At 39.9% G+C, this 18,640-nt stretch overlaps 1 protein-coding gene across 1 annotated transcript in view; it reads right to left on the reverse strand.

Annotated features, from left to right (window-relative positions):
• The window catches only part of eps15l1a (epidermal growth factor receptor pathway substrate 15-like 1a), a 37,256-nt gene that overhangs the window by 15,571 nt on the left and 3,045 nt on the right, over positions 1 to 18,640 (reverse strand). The window contains exons 3-19 of the mRNA XM_052121796.1: positions 17,145 to 17,234; positions 17,007 to 17,054; positions 15,913 to 16,008; positions 15,712 to 15,777; positions 15,446 to 15,571; positions 15,278 to 15,337; positions 13,265 to 13,507; positions 12,912 to 13,069; positions 12,647 to 12,803; positions 10,089 to 10,151; positions 9,280 to 9,365; positions 7,459 to 7,531; positions 7,212 to 7,373; positions 4,994 to 5,191; positions 4,560 to 4,724; positions 2,640 to 2,745; positions 2,457 to 2,507 (exon numbers count right to left, since the gene is read on the reverse strand). Of these exons, the coding sequence (XP_051977756.1) occupies positions 2,457 to 2,507; positions 2,640 to 2,745; positions 4,560 to 4,724; positions 4,994 to 5,191; positions 7,212 to 7,373; positions 7,459 to 7,531; positions 9,280 to 9,365; positions 10,089 to 10,151; positions 12,647 to 12,803; positions 12,912 to 13,069; positions 13,265 to 13,507; positions 15,278 to 15,337; positions 15,446 to 15,571; positions 15,712 to 15,777; positions 15,913 to 16,008; positions 17,007 to 17,054; positions 17,145 to 17,234 (1,948 nt within the window). The remainder of the gene's footprint in view (positions 1 to 2,456; positions 2,508 to 2,639; positions 2,746 to 4,559; positions 4,725 to 4,993; positions 5,192 to 7,211; positions 7,374 to 7,458; positions 7,532 to 9,279; positions 9,366 to 10,088; positions 10,152 to 12,646; positions 12,804 to 12,911; positions 13,070 to 13,264; positions 13,508 to 15,277; positions 15,338 to 15,445; positions 15,572 to 15,711; positions 15,778 to 15,912; positions 16,009 to 17,006; positions 17,055 to 17,144; positions 17,235 to 18,640) is intronic.

Below are 18,640 nucleotides of genomic sequence, written 5' to 3' on the forward strand. Positions count from 1 at the left end.
CTTCAGCTGTCCCCTCCACTTGTCTTTCTACCTACGGGTATGAAGCGGCCCCGGTTGACACTGAAGGCGATTCGGGGGCTTCTATGGGTTCGGATCTGCCGGGTAATTGGACCGCTCATTCCCAGGTTCGCTCATTTGCTCCCATCCAGTTCCGGGATGAGACAGGCAGCTCGCCTCAGTGCCAGCCGGAGCTCGTGGGTTGGATGAGATGTCAATCGCTGCATCGTAGAGCGCTTTGGTGATGTCAGATGTTGAGGACTCGACCAGGCTGGCACATTCGGGTGTGCCGGCCTAGTCTGAGGCCGACACGAAGTTGACCACCATGCTTGCCCTGGCTGCCGTGAGTGTCGGGCTGGAGTGGAACCATCCACCCGACCCTGAGCACTCGTGGCTTGAAGACTGGTTCTTGGGGTCGGCACACCACTCACGGCCAAGCCCCCCTCCAGACCCCCTTCTTCCCGGAGGTGCATGATTAGCTGACGAGGTTGTGAAAGGCACCTTTCACTGCCCAAACGCAATCCTTCAGCTCGTCTGCTCTCACTACCCTTGACGACGGAGCGGCCGAAGTTTATGCCGTGATACCCCAGGTGGATAAGGCGATCGCAGCACACCAGTGCCTGCTGAGCGCCACCACCTGGAGGAGTCGCCCGGCACTCCCTTCCCGAGCCTGTAGAACAACATCATCTCTGGCGACCAAAGCCTAAAGCACTGCCGGTCAGGCCGCCACTGCCCTGCACTCCATGGCCCTCTTACAGGTCCATCAGGCCAAGGCACTAAAAGAGCTGCATGGGAGACTCGAGGAAGGAGATGACTGCCGGAACTCTGGAGCTGAGAATCTTTTGTTTCCCTTTCCTTTATGTTCGCCGCACCCCGAGCAGTTTTCCCTCTCCCCCGTTACCTCGGACAACAGAGCGCCCGCAGTCAGGGCCTCATGTTTGCGTTCGAAGGTCGGGCGTATCAGTACAAGGTCCTCCCCTCACGTCTTCACGAAGGTCGCAGAGGCAGCCCTTGCCCCGTTAAGGGAAGTGGGCAGTCGCATACTCAATTACCTTGACGACTGGCTAATTATAGCACACTCTCGAGAGTTACTGTGTGCACACAGAGAACTAGTACTCATGCACCTCAGCCATTTAGGGCTTTGGGTCAACTGGGAAAAGAGCAAGTTCTCCCCGGTTCAGAGCATCTCTTTTCTCGGCATGGAGTTAGACTCAGTCTCAATGTTAGCAGGCCTCACAAGCAAGTGCGCGCAGTCTGTGCTGAATTGCCTGAACTTATCCAGGCGGAGAACGGTGGTCCCACTGAAATATTTTCAGAGGCTCCTCTGATATGTGACCGCTACAGCATTGGCTCCAGACTCAAGCCTCGAGATATGCATGGCATCACGCTGGACAGACCTTGCGTTTCTGCGGGCAGGAGTCTCCCTACAGCAAGTGTCCAGGCGTATCGTGGTTAAGACAGACCCCTCCAAGTCAGGCTGGGGCACCATGTGCTCCCCTTCAAAGGCTGGACCTGTCGCTGGGCCCCTTCCATGTAGAGCCCATATGAGGTATTTGCCACATGTTAACCCCCCCTTCGGGGCAGGGTGTTGTCTCTGTGGGTTCTTTTCCCCCTGAAAGAATAGGAAAGGAAAAGAACACCTTCCCCACGAATTGAATGAGCATTAAAAGGCCCCAGCCAAATCTAATACTCTGTGGAGAGAAAAAACTTAGAGAGAAAAGGCCGCGGCTGGCGCAGCCTGCACCCATACTAGATACGTCCCTAATGTCACTACATCAACACAACGTCTCGTTACCTCCATCAGGGAACGGAGGTTACGACTGTAACGAGATGTTTTTTTGCACACCCTATACATTCAAGAAAAAATAAATATTTTAGTAAAAGTATATGAAGGTAATTAAAAGGATTTCTATTGGTATGCGTTGCTATATATTGGTGCATATAAATTAAAATTATTAAATATCATTCTTCCATGTGTTCATTGTCCATGTGTTTGATGGTTCCTCTGATCGCTTTTATGCCATTTCAGTGTAAATACATAATTATCGGGATACATCTTGAATATTGTCAAAAGGTTGCAAAATATTTAGATATAATATTTGTAGCCATTTCATCAAGCCCTGTTAAAAGCATTCAAACAATAACCCAGAGAGACGAGGGACATGCATTTAAATATCCTAATTCATATGATATCATCATCATATCAGGTATCTATATTTAGCATACATTTTAAACATAGTATGACAGTTGGGGAACTGAAAGCTTCATATAATACTAAGAGGGAACTGTGCCAAGGTAACTGAACATGATGTTCAATACCATGCAGTTGCAATCTTTGTAGCATAATTGTGGTTCCATTATTGAAAGATCAAAATAAATGTACTAAATATGGGCCATTTATGACTTTAACACTTTCCCATGGTGCAACTGTTATGTGCATCAATAGATGAACTGGATACCTGCAACTGTGTTGGTCTGCTTTGAGAAAGGGTCATTCTGGAAAGGGTCACCTAAAGCAGAGTGGAAAGACAGATGAAGATTAGTTTAGTAGCCATTAGCAAGGCCTCAATCTTGATCCAAAAAGTGCTTTATTTAAGCAGACATGTACAAAGAGAGAGAGAAGAGAAGATAAAAAGCAACACCTTTGAATGGATCTGTTTTAAATGGGTCCTCAGACTGGAAGGGGTCTGTGTGTATCTCCTGAGGTGCGCTGTTGAACACTGTGGACTTCACCTTAAAAGGATCCTCCTGTAATGGGTTAAAATAATAAGGGTTAATATAATTAACCCTAAATATTTATTTTTGCACTTATCTGAGGCCTGTTTCACTGATTTGTTTTATAAAGATAAAGATCACCGCAAGAGATTAATTCCTGCCCAGAGCTTTTTGTTGTGTCTGAGTCTATAATTATACAGTGTACTCTTCAAAAGCAAGAGTTTTTACATTCTGGAGCACATTGTAGTAATCTTCACATTCATTCCATAGTTTAGCCTGACAACAGTTTAACCTGTCAGACTTGCCAAACTTAAAAACAAGCATTTAACCCAAATATCTAAGAAACAGGCCACCACTACGCCACAGGTATTTCAACTAAAATAAAGCTGCAAAGCAGTAACTCTTGGGAGAAGAAACATCTGTAATAAGAACCTTACAATTTTAACAATTTTGTGCCTAAGATTTTTAGTCAGAAATTCAGCTGTTCCAAATAATAGCCACAACATAAGACGCTCTGTTAAAAGTGCTGGGTTTCAAAATTGTACCTTTGCATGTGAGGCGTAATTCTGAAAGAAAAGCAAGCAAAGTTTTTCTTCAGAAACCAGAGAATGTCAACAAGAATTCAATCGTAGTTTCTTCTCAACTCTTAATAATTTGCAGTCACATATGAGTAAGGTTTATGCCTATCCTTACATTCTCTGATTATTGAGCTTAAATAAGAAAAACAAATTCGAAATACCATAGTGTGTAAGTATGAGTCTGTAATATGATCATAAGGAAACTCTATATGTTCGGTCAGGCCTATTTTATTAAGTATCATGAGGAAATATAATCTGTAATATAGTATTAAAGTTCCAATTTGGGCCGATTATGTCCCTTGATCACATAGATTTTTGCTGTTAAAGCTGGAGGTTTTCCCCAAAAATATAACATAAAAAAATTTCAACAACTATCAGCATAGATTTTTGCTGATAACCAATAGCTAAAATCTAATTGTAAAATTCAGTGGTTTATTCTTAGTGGAGGCGGCTGAGAATTTTTACCAACTTGTTAGCAGGACTTTTAAAACTTTTAAAAATATCATAATGGGTGACTGTGGCTCAGGTGGTAGAGCGGGTTGTCCACTAATCCCAGGGTTGGTGGTTCAATTCCTGGCCCACACAATTCCACATGCCAACGTGTCCTTGGGCAAGACACTGAACCTCAGAGCCTTGCATGGCAGCTCTGCCGTCATTGGTGTGTGAATGGGTGAATGAGGTGCAGTCTAATGCACTTTGAATACTGCAAAGGTTAAAAAGGCGCTATATAAGTGCAGACCATTTACCATAATAATGCATAATAACAAAAGTATTTTACATTCAAGCAGATCGTATTAAAATATGTATAATGTATTCGAATACATTTGAATGCATACAGTTTACAAAAATATTATGTAGAATGCACACTATAGGGCAGTATACCTACTAAATCCATTTCCTCATATATTCAGAGAAAAGTCAACTATGACAAGGTACTATTTGTCTTTTAGTTAGAACAGGTCTTTGCATATACCTTTTGTACTTTTATTACATTTTTGTATCTACATTTTTAAACATACATTATTTATTCTTTCCATTTATCTTTAAAGTACTCTGCTACTATTTACATTAAAGGTGCCCTATGAATCACATTTTAAATTACTGTAAGGCTCTTAGCTGGCTGAAACCAATTATCATTAACTACACAATGCGTTGCAGTTTTAACCAAAGGGTGCCTTAACATTTCTTCTGACTCTCTAATTAGCTTAAGTATTGTTATTAGTTTACAGAAAGTATAAAATGCTTAACTAAATAAGAACCCAGTCTCACCATAGCCCTGAAGCCACCATTTTCTTTCTCTGCGTAGCCTTCACTCATATCGGCCAGGTTGGTCATGCTGCCCCCGTGGGTTCCGTTCAGAGTGCTGCTGTACTGCTCGATATTCTTACTGATCTCATGTTGACTGTCCTGGATCTGGGAGAGTTTGCTCCGAGCCTGTAATGCAAACATACAGGTTAGTTTATACACACATACACACACAAGTCAGTTTACCAGGTAACTGCTTTGATAAGCACCAAATGTCTTTTTTCCCACAGTTCACCAGAAGAATCATTTATAGCATCTGATTTCTAGAACCATATGAGCAACCATTTCAAAGCGTTTGAATCAGAGAACAAAAATAATTGTGTTTGTCTCCCTCTGGTGAACAAATGTGGAACTACACTTTTGGTACATACATAAATAAAGTTGATTGAAAGCAAAACCTGGTTGATTTCATCTTGTGTGGCTTTGAGGGACTTTATGATGGTTTCCAGCTGAAACCTGCCCGCCTGTAGACTCTGTTCTAACTGAGCCTCTTCCTGTTGCAGGCGGTTCAGGTCCGCTTTTGCTCTGCCCAACTCCTCTTCCTGACACTGCAGGTCTGACTCCTGAGAGTGGATCTGGTTCTGAAGGGAGGTGATCTGACAAAAATACAGTGGATCAGTGTTGTTTAGAAATTATTAATATTGCAACCTGAGGTTGCGCTACAAATAATCGTTATCATAGTAAAATTAACGTCACTGTCTATTTTTATTGATTTTAGTCTTTAGTTACTTTTGGGTAATTTGCATTCAAATGTGCAAAAATAATATTGTATCATATCGAATTGTAAATATTTATTTTTCTTGTTTTATTATCTGTTGAAATGACGAACAGCATTTGGAATTATCTGTCATGTAAAATTTCCATAACTTTCTATTTTTATCCGTCATTAATTACTTTTTCATTAAAATGTTTAAAAAATTACCTCTGAATACAATGGAGTTTAAAGTGAACAGTTGTTTGATAACAAAAAAATTAAGTTAATGCAAAAATGTTTACTAACTAAACAAATTACAGTCATTACAATATCAACAAAACTTAACTGTAATAATTAGATGTATATAAACTCAGCAAAAAAAGAAACATCCTCACTTTCAACTGCTTTTATTTTCAGCAAACTTAACATGTGTAAATATTTGTATGAACATAAAAAGATTCAACAACTAAGACATAAACTGAACAAGTTTCACAGACATGTGACTAACAGAAATGGAATAATGTGTCCCAGAACAAAGGGGGGTCAAAATCAAAAGTAACAGTCAGTATCTGGTGTGGCCACCAGCTGCATTAAGTACTGCAGTGCATCTCCTCATGGACTGCACCAGATTTGCCAGTTCTTGCTTTGAAATGTTACCCCACTCTTACACCAAGGCACTTGCAAGTTCCCAGACATTTCTGGGGGGAATGGCCCTAGCCTTCATCCTCCGATTCAACAGGTCCCAGACGTGCTCAATGGGATTGAGATCTGGGCTCTTCTCTGGCCATGGCAGAACACTGACATTCCTGTCCTGCAGGAAATCAAGCACAGAGCAAGCAGTATGGCTGATGGCATTGTCATGCTGGAGGGTCATGTCAGGATGAGCCTGCATGAAGGGTACCACATGAGGGAGAAGGATGTCTTCCCTGTAACGCACAGTGTTGAGATTGCCTGCAATGACAAGCTCAGTCCGATGTTGCTGTGACACACCGCCCCAGACCATGATGGACCCTCGACCTCCAAATCGGTCCTGCTCCAGAGTACAGGCCTCGGTGTAACGCTCATTCCTTCAACGATAAATGTGAGTCTGACCATCAACCCTGGTGAGACAAACCCGTGACTCGTCAGTGAAGAGCACTTTTTGCCAGTCCTGTCTGGTCCAGCGAAGGTGGGTTTGTGCCCATAGGCATCGCTGTTGCCGATGAGGTCTGATAATGACCTGCCTTACAACAGACCTACAAGCCCTCAGTCCAGCCTCTCTCAACCTATTGTGGACAGTCTGAGCACTGATGGAGAGATTGTGCGTTCCTGGTGTAACTCGGGCAGTTGTTGTTGCCATCCTGTACCTGTCCCGCAGGTGTGATATTCAGATGCACCGATCCTGTACAGTTACACGTTACGATGTTACACATGGTTTGCCACTGCGAGGACAATCAGCTGTCCTTCCTGTCCCCCTGTAGCGCTGTCTTCGGCGTCTCACAGTACGGACATTGCAATTTATTGCCCTGGCCACATCTGCAATCCTCATGCCTCCATGCAGCATGCCTAAGGCACATTCACGCAGATGAGCAGGGAGCCTGGGCATCTTTCTTTTGGTGTTTTTCAGAGTCAGTAGAAAGGTCTCTTTAGTGTGCTAAGTTTTTATAACTGTGACCTTAAATGCCTACCGTCTGTAAGCTGTTAGTGTCTTAACGACCGTTCCACAGGTGCATGTTCATTAATTCTTTATGGTTCATTGAACAAGCATGGAAAACATTGTTTAAACCCTTTATAATAAAGAGTTTTAAAGTTATTTGGATTTTTACAAAATTACCTGCTTAATGAATACAACTAAATGTAAGGTAAATGTGAACAAACATTTAGCTTAATTGCACAAAAACCTATGTGTGCAAAAAAAAAAAAAATTCTGACTTCTCTCTCACCATTTGCGACTCTTCTTGGCATTTCTGTCTGACGTCGTTGAGCATGTCTTCTAGTTTTGCCTTCTGCTGATCCATCTCCTCCAGCCGGTCCTGAGCATCCTGCTTCTGTTCCTCAAGCTCCTGGAGGCTGCACGTCTCTCGGTCCAGATCGTTCTGCATCTCCTATCAATCAGACCATGTAAACCCTGTCAATCATGATGTCGCCCTTCCTGTAAGTACTGCTTTAACACAGCATTGCCATTTTTACCTGAACCTCTGTGGTTTTGTTTCTAATGGTCTCTTCTGTTTCTCTGATGTCTTGTTCCAATGTGTATTTCTCTCTGTTAAAAAAATAAAGACATAAAACACAAAACTTTATTAACCACTGGAAACCATACACAGAAAAAACCCTTATACCTGCCTCTTTCACTTACAAATACCGGCATACACAAAACAAGAATGGTGACAGCCAAGAGAAGGTTTTACCTGAGAGTTTCCCAGTGTGTAAAAGCAAGTGTGCTGAGGCCGCATGAAGAATAAGCAAGCGAAAACAAGAGAATTCGTAAATAATACACACATTAAACTGACACTATGAGGCAGGACAGGAGGTGAGATGAGGATTTGTAAGTAAGGGGAAACTCATCCACCACCAAGAGCTTTCTGGTACCTTTCCTCTTCTTTTGAAGTGTGTATTTTAGACTCAGAGCCATTTCGGGGGTGAGTCGTCTATAGGGGAAATTGTTCAGAAAAAGGAAAGATTTACTGGGGTTGTTGGGGCTGGCCAGTAAGAAAAATGGAGGACAATGGAGATAGATGGGAGGAGGCGAAATTCAAACAACTTGCACACCCCCTCAAAAATACTTAAAAGTCATAAAAAAGGCTTGTGTAAAAAAAGTGAAATTACACGATCAGCTTATTTTCCTATCGAAAGACAGGAAAAAAGGATGTCGAGTCCTGCAGATGGATTGATGATGAAATAAACAGCCTTTCCCACTTTTTCCATCTTTAAAAACTCAGGGTTAACATCTAAACTCTGGATTAAAGCCACTTTTAACCCTGGGTTAACTTATTTTTAAACTCTGAGTTAAGGCAACTTTAACCCTGGGTTAACTTCTATTAAAACTCGGAGTTAAGGCCACTTTTAACCCAGGGTTAACGTTTTACTAAACTCTCGGTTAAGGCCACTTTATACCTTGGGTTAATGTATTATAAAACTTTGGGTTAAGGGTAAAGACCTAGGTTAACATTTTATTAAACCCTCAGTACAGGCCACTTTTAACCCTGGAAACGTCATTTAAAACTCTGGATTAAGGACACTTTTAACTATGGGTTAACGTCTTCTTAAATTCAGAAGTAAGGGCACTTTAAACCCTGGGTTAATGTATTATAAAACTTTGGGTTAAGGGTAAAGACCTAGGTTAACATTTTATTAAACCCTCAGTACAGGCCACTTTTAAGCCTTGGTTAAAGTCTTTAAAAACTCGAGGTTAAGGCCACTTTTAACCCTGGGTTAACATCTTAAAACTCTGGAATAAGGTCACTTTAAATCCCGGGTTAACATCTTAAAACTCTAGATTAAGGCCACATTTAACCCAGGGTTAACATCTTTTAAAACTCTGTAATAAGGCCACTGTTAAAGCAGGGTTAACATTTTTTACATATCTGGGTTAAGGCCACTTTTAACCCTGGGTTAGCGTCTTTTTAAATTCAGAAGTAAGGATACTTTAAACCTTGGGTTAACGGCTTTTAAAACTCCAGGGTAAGGCCACTTTTAACCCTGGGTTAACAATGTATTAAATGCTAGGTTAAGGCAAATGTTCACATTTTTTGGGGGGGTTCTGTAGTGTCAACAGAGCATGTTACATGTTGACATTTCCACATGTGAACAAGCAGTTGTTAAAAAAGTTTGCATGCTCATTGCTCAAATACCCAAGTTTAGTATTCCCAAGCTTAAGGACACTTTTCAAAATAAAAAAAATACACAATCAAATTTTATCTCAGTTTAATATATGTCTTATAATTTGTGTCAATCTGTTGCTTTTGTAAAGGTTCAAATACATCACAAGCCACTCCCAGTGTACAAAACTACCTCTGCAGCTGAGCGATTTCCTGACTGATGTCGTCCAGTTCTTTAATCCCGGTGAACTCGCCAGAACCCACAGAGCTGGAGCTGTCCTGTATGAGGGAGGGCCATTAAATAAAATCAGCTCTGCAGTTGTCTAATCATAGAAGCATAGCACCACAAAAAAGAGGGGTAGAGAACATCAAGGAACACCACACAGGAGCAGAGAGTGCAGAGACGTGCTTGTCTTCCACCTCTAAGATCAATATACCGGGAAGTCAAGGCACAGCACCATTCACAGCACTTGATCTGTCACAAATGCTTTTTAAACGAAATGTTTTTGCTAACAGGCCACCAAAAGCATTTGTTTTGGTTCATTTGCTCTGTTTTACAAACTTTACCTACCCATAACTTGAACATTATTGCCTGATATTAGCCAGTGATAAAGGCATAAACATCAGCAGCATTGAAATATGGATAAAGAGGAAAACAAGAATGTTTGGTGAGGCATTTGTCATTAAGATGCATTTAGGGTTTGAAATAGCCTTTTTCTGATGGTCAACACAAATTAAGTCAAATTTAAGTAGCTCCCTTGCTGTATTGTAAATGACAGAGCTACAATTTAATCTGATAAATGTTTAGGATTTGATTAAAATTCTATCAATAAAGATTGTTGGTATAAAAAATGATTGGTATAAAGACTCTGACATCCATTTAGAAAAATCATATACAAATAATTGTAAAACCTAAGTATGTGAATAGTACAATTTACAATATACTATATATATATACTGGAACAAAGAGAGACAGAGAAAATTTGTAAAAGATTAGTATACCCGGCGCATTTCTGTCAGTGCAGCCATTTCAGATCCCACTGGTGTCATGTACCCTGATAGACTCTGAAAAGAGATCAAATATGATATTATATTAATATAAATATATATAAATATGACTGGTCAGTACATCTAATATTCACAATACATTTCTGATGATTTCACTGGTTATATGACATTAAGTAACATTGTTAAAATTGCATTGTGACGAGGAGGAGGGTGTGGCCGGAGACACCGGTTTGGGAGAGAGATTTATGTTGGGTTTCTGATAAAATTTTACGTTGACTGTTCAGCTGGTTCCCACATCCTCCTTGCCCGTCTTTATACTGTTACAGTGGTGCCGAAACCCGGGAGGAGGTGGAAGGATGCACCGTCAAGGAGTCCTCACCGCTGATTGGGGATTGCAATGCTGACGGAGTGCTCAATCTGGTGGCGCTGGAGCTCTGCACCAACTGGCAACCAAAAGGGATGGCTGATGGGCCCAGTGCCATGCCCGGCGTTGCGGACTGAATCAGTACAGCGAGCTGAGGGCCTGTCGATTGCTTGTCAGGGGCCGGCGAGCCCGTCTCGCTCTCTCCTCTCTGCTTTCTCCTCTAGCTTTCTATTCTCCCCATCTCCTCTCCCTCGTCCTGTTCACACTCCCAGGCACGTACAGGTCAGACCATCCTGGCGTGTCAACGCTCCCTCCCTAGAAATGAGGGGTTATGTCTCAGGCCGGAGAATTTCCCGACCTGAGTTTCGCGATGGGGGTATGTGGCGAGCAGGGGCGGTGCCGAGTGGCATCTGGGAAGAGCGAGGCCTGGAAGATAAGTATTGAATGAGGTCCACCTGTCTCGCATCAGTTATTTCACCAGTATTTAAGGAGAGGAGACAGTGGGAGTCAGTGAAACAATTAAGGAAAGGAGGAAGCTGGGGCCGGCTTGACAAAACACCTAGACATTTATTGTTGCACTTTTCAGTTGAACACAATAACACACAGCATTATGCTTTTCAGCTTCACTACACATAAACTCTGTTGGCTTTTCAGCTCAACATTACACACAATCAGCTTCATGCAACTCTCCCTCTCGCCTGCTAATGTCTGCTCTACTTAAATACTCCTGCTGCACCTGACTGGAACGCAAGACTGGTGTGGCACACAGGCGGACCTCTTTCACCACTTATCTTTCCGGACGCTCGGCCCCTGCTCGCCACAGCAATGTTTTTAATGCACTTTTTATTTTGCCATTATGTTTTACGCATGTCATTAGACAAGTTTCGCAACAAGGCAAACCTGACTTACACTTCAGTAGTAAAAACAGTGTTGGAGTTGGTAACATTTTATTTTATTAATTTCTGTGAATCTACTATTTGTTTGTATCATTATGGAGGAAAGAAAAAAATTATATTATACAATGATTTACTTCTAATAAGTGGGAATCGATAGAAATTTTACAATTCCAGTTTCTATTCCTCAAAACAATTCTGATTCCTTAATGGTTCCATTAACAATTCTTACATACAAAGAAGAAATATTTGGAAATAACTGCAATTTTAAATGCATTTACTGTCCTCAGCTGTCTGTTGCCGATTAGATCATTTCTGAGTGACTCATGGCTTTTTAAGGTCTTGATGTTTACATCTTTTCAAATATATTTTAGAGGCCTAAATATAATCCAATAATTGATCTACTGTACTTTAACAATATATTATATTACATTACATGCATAATGGTCACAACAACATGGAAAACTTTACAGCCATGTGTATTTCTTACATTCTTAACGCAATGATTTTGGTGCCAATCAAATGTACATTATCCATTGTGTTTATGGTGCTGTTTGAAGGCAGAAGACGACACTATTTGCTCCTTGATTGTTCTAACTTTATGAGCTCTGCTTTGCTCCACTTGGACATTATCCTCATAAACTCTGTGTAATCCGTAATAATAACGTTTAGATTTAGGAGAGATGTTTTGAATAAATAGATGAATAAGAAAATGTATGGTTTGGAGGCCTGATTTTGAGATTTGACGCTGATTACCACACCAGGAGTCGCGAGTTTGAATCCAGGGTGTGCTGCATGACTCCATCCAGGTCTCCTAAGCAACCAAATTGGCTCGGTTGCAAGGGAGGGTAGAGTCATATGGGGTAACCTCCTTGTGGTCGCAATTAAGGTTTCTCGCTCTCAATGGGGCGTGTGGACCTACTAAGTAGTGGAAATTGGGCATTCCAAATTGTGAGAAAGAGGGATAATGTGTATATATATATATATATTGTTTGTCTATATTTTCCGTGCGATCGCAGGTATTTCTTGTCTAAATACTTAAACAGTTCTGTATCTGTACCTGTCATTTGCTTCAGGCTAGAGATGGGCAAGAGTACTCAAGTACTCGGACGTTGCAGCAATGATCGATCATGAAAACAATGATTGATGGTTATCATGCATGATGTGACTTTTCACTTAATTCAGGGCTCCAGACAAAAATTGGCCATTGGCTCCTAAACGGAAACATTAAGGAGCCAAATGGATGTTTTTAGTTGCCAAATCACAGACTCAGTAAACATGCTGGTTTGACTCACTGGTCCCGGAGTGCCCCGTTCAGACGGCGGTATCATGTCTGGAGTCAGAGCTTGTGGAGGGTCCAAACCTTTGCTCACTTTCTGTTGAATGAAATGCATGGCTAAGGAAAACTGCTCCCGTGTGAGTTTGCCAATTTGCCTGGTGTCCGCCAAAGCCCTGAACAAGACAACAGAGTAAGTGATGACTGCCGTAATCACAACAGGAATTGTGACTGAAAATGGGGAATTTTGAGAGGTTGTGAATGAAAGTATGTTTTAATGGTACCAAATATGTGCCAGGAAATTCTGATGAAGCCCAGACTGCATGAAAATGTCTTTAACTTCATGGCCATTGACGAATCCGTCAAGGTCAGTGTCAGTTTTGAGGAAGATGTCGTCATAGCGGCCTCTGTCTATGACTGGTACCACCCAGTTTACCGAATACTGATGACAGAGTACAAAAAAAAAGTCTTCAGGCAATCTTTCTTTCCTCATTGTTCTATTTTCACAAACGTATCAAAGACATTCTTTCAAACACTGACTAAACTTTGTGAGGAATTTTTAAAAATGGTCCTAAAACTTTAACAACTTATTTTAACACAAGGTTCAGCAAACTGGTGCTTTAGCAGGGCTGTATACCTGTGAGGATTTGAGGGTGTGTTTTGGGGACAAACTCCCAGCACTGTTCAAGGAATTCATGCTGCCGTGAGAAGGTGTGGAGCGCAGACTGTCTTTTGGTGGCGGTGGGCTTCCTGGCAACGCTGGCCCCATGCTGGACAAAGAGCCTGAGGTCTTCTTCCTTTTGGATGGAGGGATGAGAGAGGAGGGCAAGATGGAGGGTACTGGCTCCTTCTCCAGGGCGCGGTACACTAGGTGCATAGCCTGGATGCAAGAAAGTGAATTTAGACATTTAATACATTCAGAAAGGCATTCTACTATTCTACTCATACTATTTTTGAAGTATGCAGTATGTATAATGTGAGGAGTACACCCAGATGACTTGCTTGCTACATTTGCCAAAATGTGCATTATACAACCGAAATGTGATGTGTGGAATACGGTATCCATCAATGCAATCTGATTAAGGTTTATAACTACAAGGTTAATAACTCATTAATTGGCCAATAGTTTTTTACAAACTGTGAACTATAGAGATACATCGATAATTGGTTTGACTGATATTTTTAACCGATATTTACACTTTTCCACTAAAACTGTTATCGGTTCTTTAATATTGGGTTTACTGATAAAATAGGACAAAAAAGCACCTTTCACAACACACATCGTTTCAAAGCAGCTTTACAGAAGATCAGCATTAACAGATGATAAAACTGTAATGTCTATAATGTCGATGAATCATCATTGTGTAATTAGATAAAACACAATTGTTAATAGTGTTTAAAAATAATAATTGTATTAATAACCCCAGTGAGCAAGCTGAAAGTGACTGTGGCAAGGAACACGAAACTCCGTAAGATGATGGTCATTTTCACAAAATACAAAACAGAGGTTGATTCCAGCTGTTCAGCGATTTCTTTCTTCTCAAGTTACATAATTTCAATGCAAATAAATATTTCATGTCCATGTATGTATTTATTTGGTTAGTAGCCATGTAATAAGCAGGATAATGTACAGTCATCCAGTTGTCATCACACATTAAACCGCTTCAGGGTGATACAAGAGTTCTCCGCTTCATGTCCTGATCACCCTGTTTATTGTGCGCTAACAACCAGCTAATAACTAAAGAAACATTTTTTTTGTAGACTGTGCACACAGTATTAGTTTTGTTAAGCAGTAAACCAGAGGTTAATGATAAATTATTAAAATTAAAGTTGTTAATGTGCCCAAAAATGTGAAATCAGTTATGCATATTGGTTATCTGACACTTAAACACTAAAATATTCGTGGTGTCATATCGGTCATAAAAAAATATCTGTCGATCTCTAGTGTACTATTCTGTAAACTACTGTCATTGATTTCAGTCAAAAACAAATCGTTTAAAACAACTATCGGTGCAGATTAATTGGCAAAACTCATAAACTGGCAAAGCCAATAAATCGTTCTAATCTTCTAGAACCAAACGCAATTTTTAACATCTTCTTCACTTAATATTTAATGGACTGCCAAAGGTTACAAATTGGTATGCAAGATTGATATTAGACACTAATAACAAACGAAACTAATAACTGACTTGATAAATGAAAATGCAACATCCTGAGGTACTGTGACAGTAGTGTACTGTAGCATATCACTGTTTGAAATGTTTAATCATTGCATATTGCATACTATTTCACATAAAATAAATAGAAAGCAGTAGCGTGCAGAATGAAATATGCTAGTATTCTATTAAAAACACGGAATCAGACGGAATCAGACGGAAAGCGTTCTTGCTAAAAAAAACGTGTGACTAAAAAACAGTGCACTCCTTTGTGAGATGCTGCAAAAACAGCTAGATGATGCGCAACAGATGAATGCATCTGTTTAGCACGTTTATATAGAAAAGCGAAGACAGATGCAAAAATGTGTTTGATGTGAAGGGCCCCCAAAGGTTAGGGTCATAGCATAGCATGATGACTGGTTTAACTGTAGAAAGCATTCGTTTTTAGAGCAGTCATTGATTACTTTGTTATTACTGTAATAATAACCACTCACCACTGCAAACTCGTCTTTGTCCAAGTGCCCATCTTTGTCGATGTCACTCAAATCCCAAACCTGATTGAATAGAAGAGTTGTTTATTACTGTGGTTTGGAGTTGTAAGAGTACATTATTATAGAACTAGATAAATATTTTCTAAAAGAGTGAAGTGGGTGTATTATTACCTTTCCAAGGATGTCCACAGGAAGTTTGGAGTTTATTAAGACTGGTTTGACCTTCTCACCAGACAATAATCCATTTACTGGAGCAAGACTTTCAAAAATACCATCAAATTTGCTCTTCTCTTCTGGCTGAAAAATTACATATAAAGTGGTTTTCAAATAAAGATTCAAAAACGACTAATTTGCAGTCATATGCAAAAAATCTAAGAAGCGTAAGAGACAAACATAATTTAACTAAGCCTACACACATTCAAAATAATGTAACATACCCGCACTGCCCAATGGCTTTCATTTGATGTTGTTACAGAACTCAGCGATGGGCTACTGTGGTCCGTCTAGAAGAGAGATTAGAAAATCGATGAGCTCATGCATACATGTCTAGAAACAACTACGAAAATATCGTAGCACTAACTATTCCCATAACCACAATGGCAAAAGTCTCAAAACAGCAGAGGTGAATGGAGACTTACGAATTTTGGAGGGGGAACAGGGAAGTTTAAACTAGCCAGGCTGATGTCGTGCCCACTCTGTGCGCAGGCTACCAGTCGCAGAGCAACATAAAATCCCTAATAAGAAACAACAAGAATCAAATTTGGACATCATGTTGAAAGGCACAGTACTGTGCAAATGTTTTAGGCCAGGGGTGGGAAACGTCAGGCCTCAGCGCCGTATAAGGCCTGCAAGACCATTTCACCCTGACCGCGAGGCCGTTTGAAAAATATTTGAAAAGCAAAAAATGCCATTGATTCAATTAACCTGAAAAAACTATTCTTTCAAATAATGTTTAAATATTATACTTAATTAAATATTTATTTCAAAATATTTCATAATAGACAGACCTTTTAGTGTTTTTGGTGTGTGAGCAAGTAACAGAACGCGTAGATTAATTTCAACCCACAATCAGAAATTGCAATCAATTGTATTGCATTTGTTACGAATAATTTCGTAAATACTCAAATGGCCCTTAAAGGAAAAAAGGATCCCCACCCCTAATTTAGGCACTTGTGAAAAATGTTGCAAAATGAGGTGTCTTCAAAAATAATGTAAAAGATAATTTTCTTTCATCAATTAACATCATACAAAGTTCAGTAAGCTAAATCAATTTGGTGTGACCACCTTTGCCTTTAAAACAGCACCAATTCTCCTAGGGACACCTGGACAGTTTTTTCTTTGTTGTTGGCTGATTGGATGTTCCAAGCTTCTTGGAGAATTCACCACAGTTCTTCTATCTATGTCTCAATTGCTTCTGTCTCTTCATGTAACCTCAGACTGACATGATGTTCAGTGGGGGGCTCTGTGAGGACCATGAAATCTGTTGCAGGGCTCCCTGTTCTTCTATTCTAATCTTTTCTATATGCAAAAGTAATGTTTAGAAGTCTAAAATTAATATTTCCTATTGACACACTAAAGCTGAAGATATAAATAACCATCTTAAGACAAACGTTGTTGTGAAACATCTTATGTGCCTAAGACTTATGCACATTACTGTAGTTTAACGTACAGTTTCTTATGCTGTCTTCAAAGATTATTATGAAGAAAATGTAAGAAGTAATAACTACTTTACCTGTTTATCCAAGAAACCTTTGCCATCTGGATCAGCTAAATCCCAGATCTGAGAAAGGATTGACAATCTTGGATTGAGAATGCCAAAGTTCAATTATGCTTTAATATAAACAAATACACATTTATTCAAATAGCCAACCTTTCCTAAAGTGATGTCTGGTAGGCCTGATTTCTTCAAGAATAAGGCTGCCTCTGTGGGTCCAACCCTCCCTGTGTTTCCTGGATCCACCTTCAAAAAACAAATCAGAAAAGGGTCAGATATTGGTTTGGCGGAAAAATAATGCAATCTGGATAATCTTGTTACAATTCAGTGTTTCCCAACCACTGTGAGGCTGTCAGGTTTGCCAAGGAAAATTATACAATTCCCCAAAATAAATAAATGCATGAAAATAATAATAATTTCAAACTCCTCACCTTCGGAGAAATTTGCCGTTTTGAAACCATAATCGGTCACTTTTGTGATTGTGAAGAGCAATGGTTAATGTGCAAATGTGAGTGATATTTATACGCATTAAGGGTCATCACATGACTCGCGTCAGCGCTGCAGAACACATTGAAGTCTATGACGTGACTTTACACCAAAGTGCTTCCACACACACGTTTCTGCTTCACCAATAATGTCTTTGAGAGTACTAAGCAACAAGAAATATTTAAAAACTGTCCAAATTTGTGAAGAGACATTGAATGTCTCATAATTTCTTTTAATTAAATATTACCTTATCCTTTACAAATATCAGAGACGCCAGTTATTGAACTCATTTAAATTCACCAAGAAAAGGCTTAGACCTAAACATAAACAAGTCTTTTTATTACTTTCTGCTATCAAAGCAACTACAAGCTATTTTCTCTATTCCAAATACATGTTTTCAATGTTTATTGTGCACACCTCCCACTTTTTTACATGGCAAACTCGTAAAATCGCCCTCTGTGTTGCTTTCTGCTACTCTTGTCATGTGGAGAGCAATGCGGTGCTTGATGCTGGGTTTTGCCTGCAGAACCAAATTTAAACTGCCACGAGAAGTCGCCTGTCCGAGGCAAAGACACAAAATCTAATGACAATTACCTCATCATCAGTCTCCCTTGATACGTTTGATTACGCACAGGCGAGCACCGGTCAATGCAGACCAGGAGGAAGATTTTACTTGTTGATTGAGTCCTGTTCAGTTAATTTTTACGCGTTTTGTTCATATTTTAATCGTATTTGGTTTTTTTGTAATATTGCGTTGTTCATATGTCGTGTTTTAGTTGTATCCGCTGTCACTGCGAGGGGAAAAAACATTAATCTGCTTCGTGTCTCTGTTGTTAATCTGTTCTCTTCATAAATAAATAAATGCATAATCTGCTATATGCTCGTCCTGTAAGTTCATGATTAAAAATTAAAATGTGAATAAAAATAAAAGCTATAAAATGACATATCATTCAAATATGAAAATTAAAGTGATGGGTAATAATAGATTATGATGGAATTTTTAGGACCCTGTCGTTCAATATGACGGACGATGAGAAGGTATAATTTTTAAACATTACAAGTAAACACACTATTAAGATGGACAGAAAACATGGACAAGTTCTTGAAAATGAAAACTATTGATGATGGATAGCCTGTGTGGAATAGTGGTGTGCCATAGAAATTTC

The sequence above is a fragment of the Xyrauchen texanus genome, chromosome 48 (assembly GCF_025860055.1).
Source record: "Xyrauchen texanus isolate HMW12.3.18 chromosome 48, RBS_HiC_50CHRs, whole genome shotgun sequence".
NCBI lineage: Eukaryota > Metazoa > Chordata > Actinopteri > Cypriniformes > Catostomidae > Xyrauchen > Xyrauchen texanus.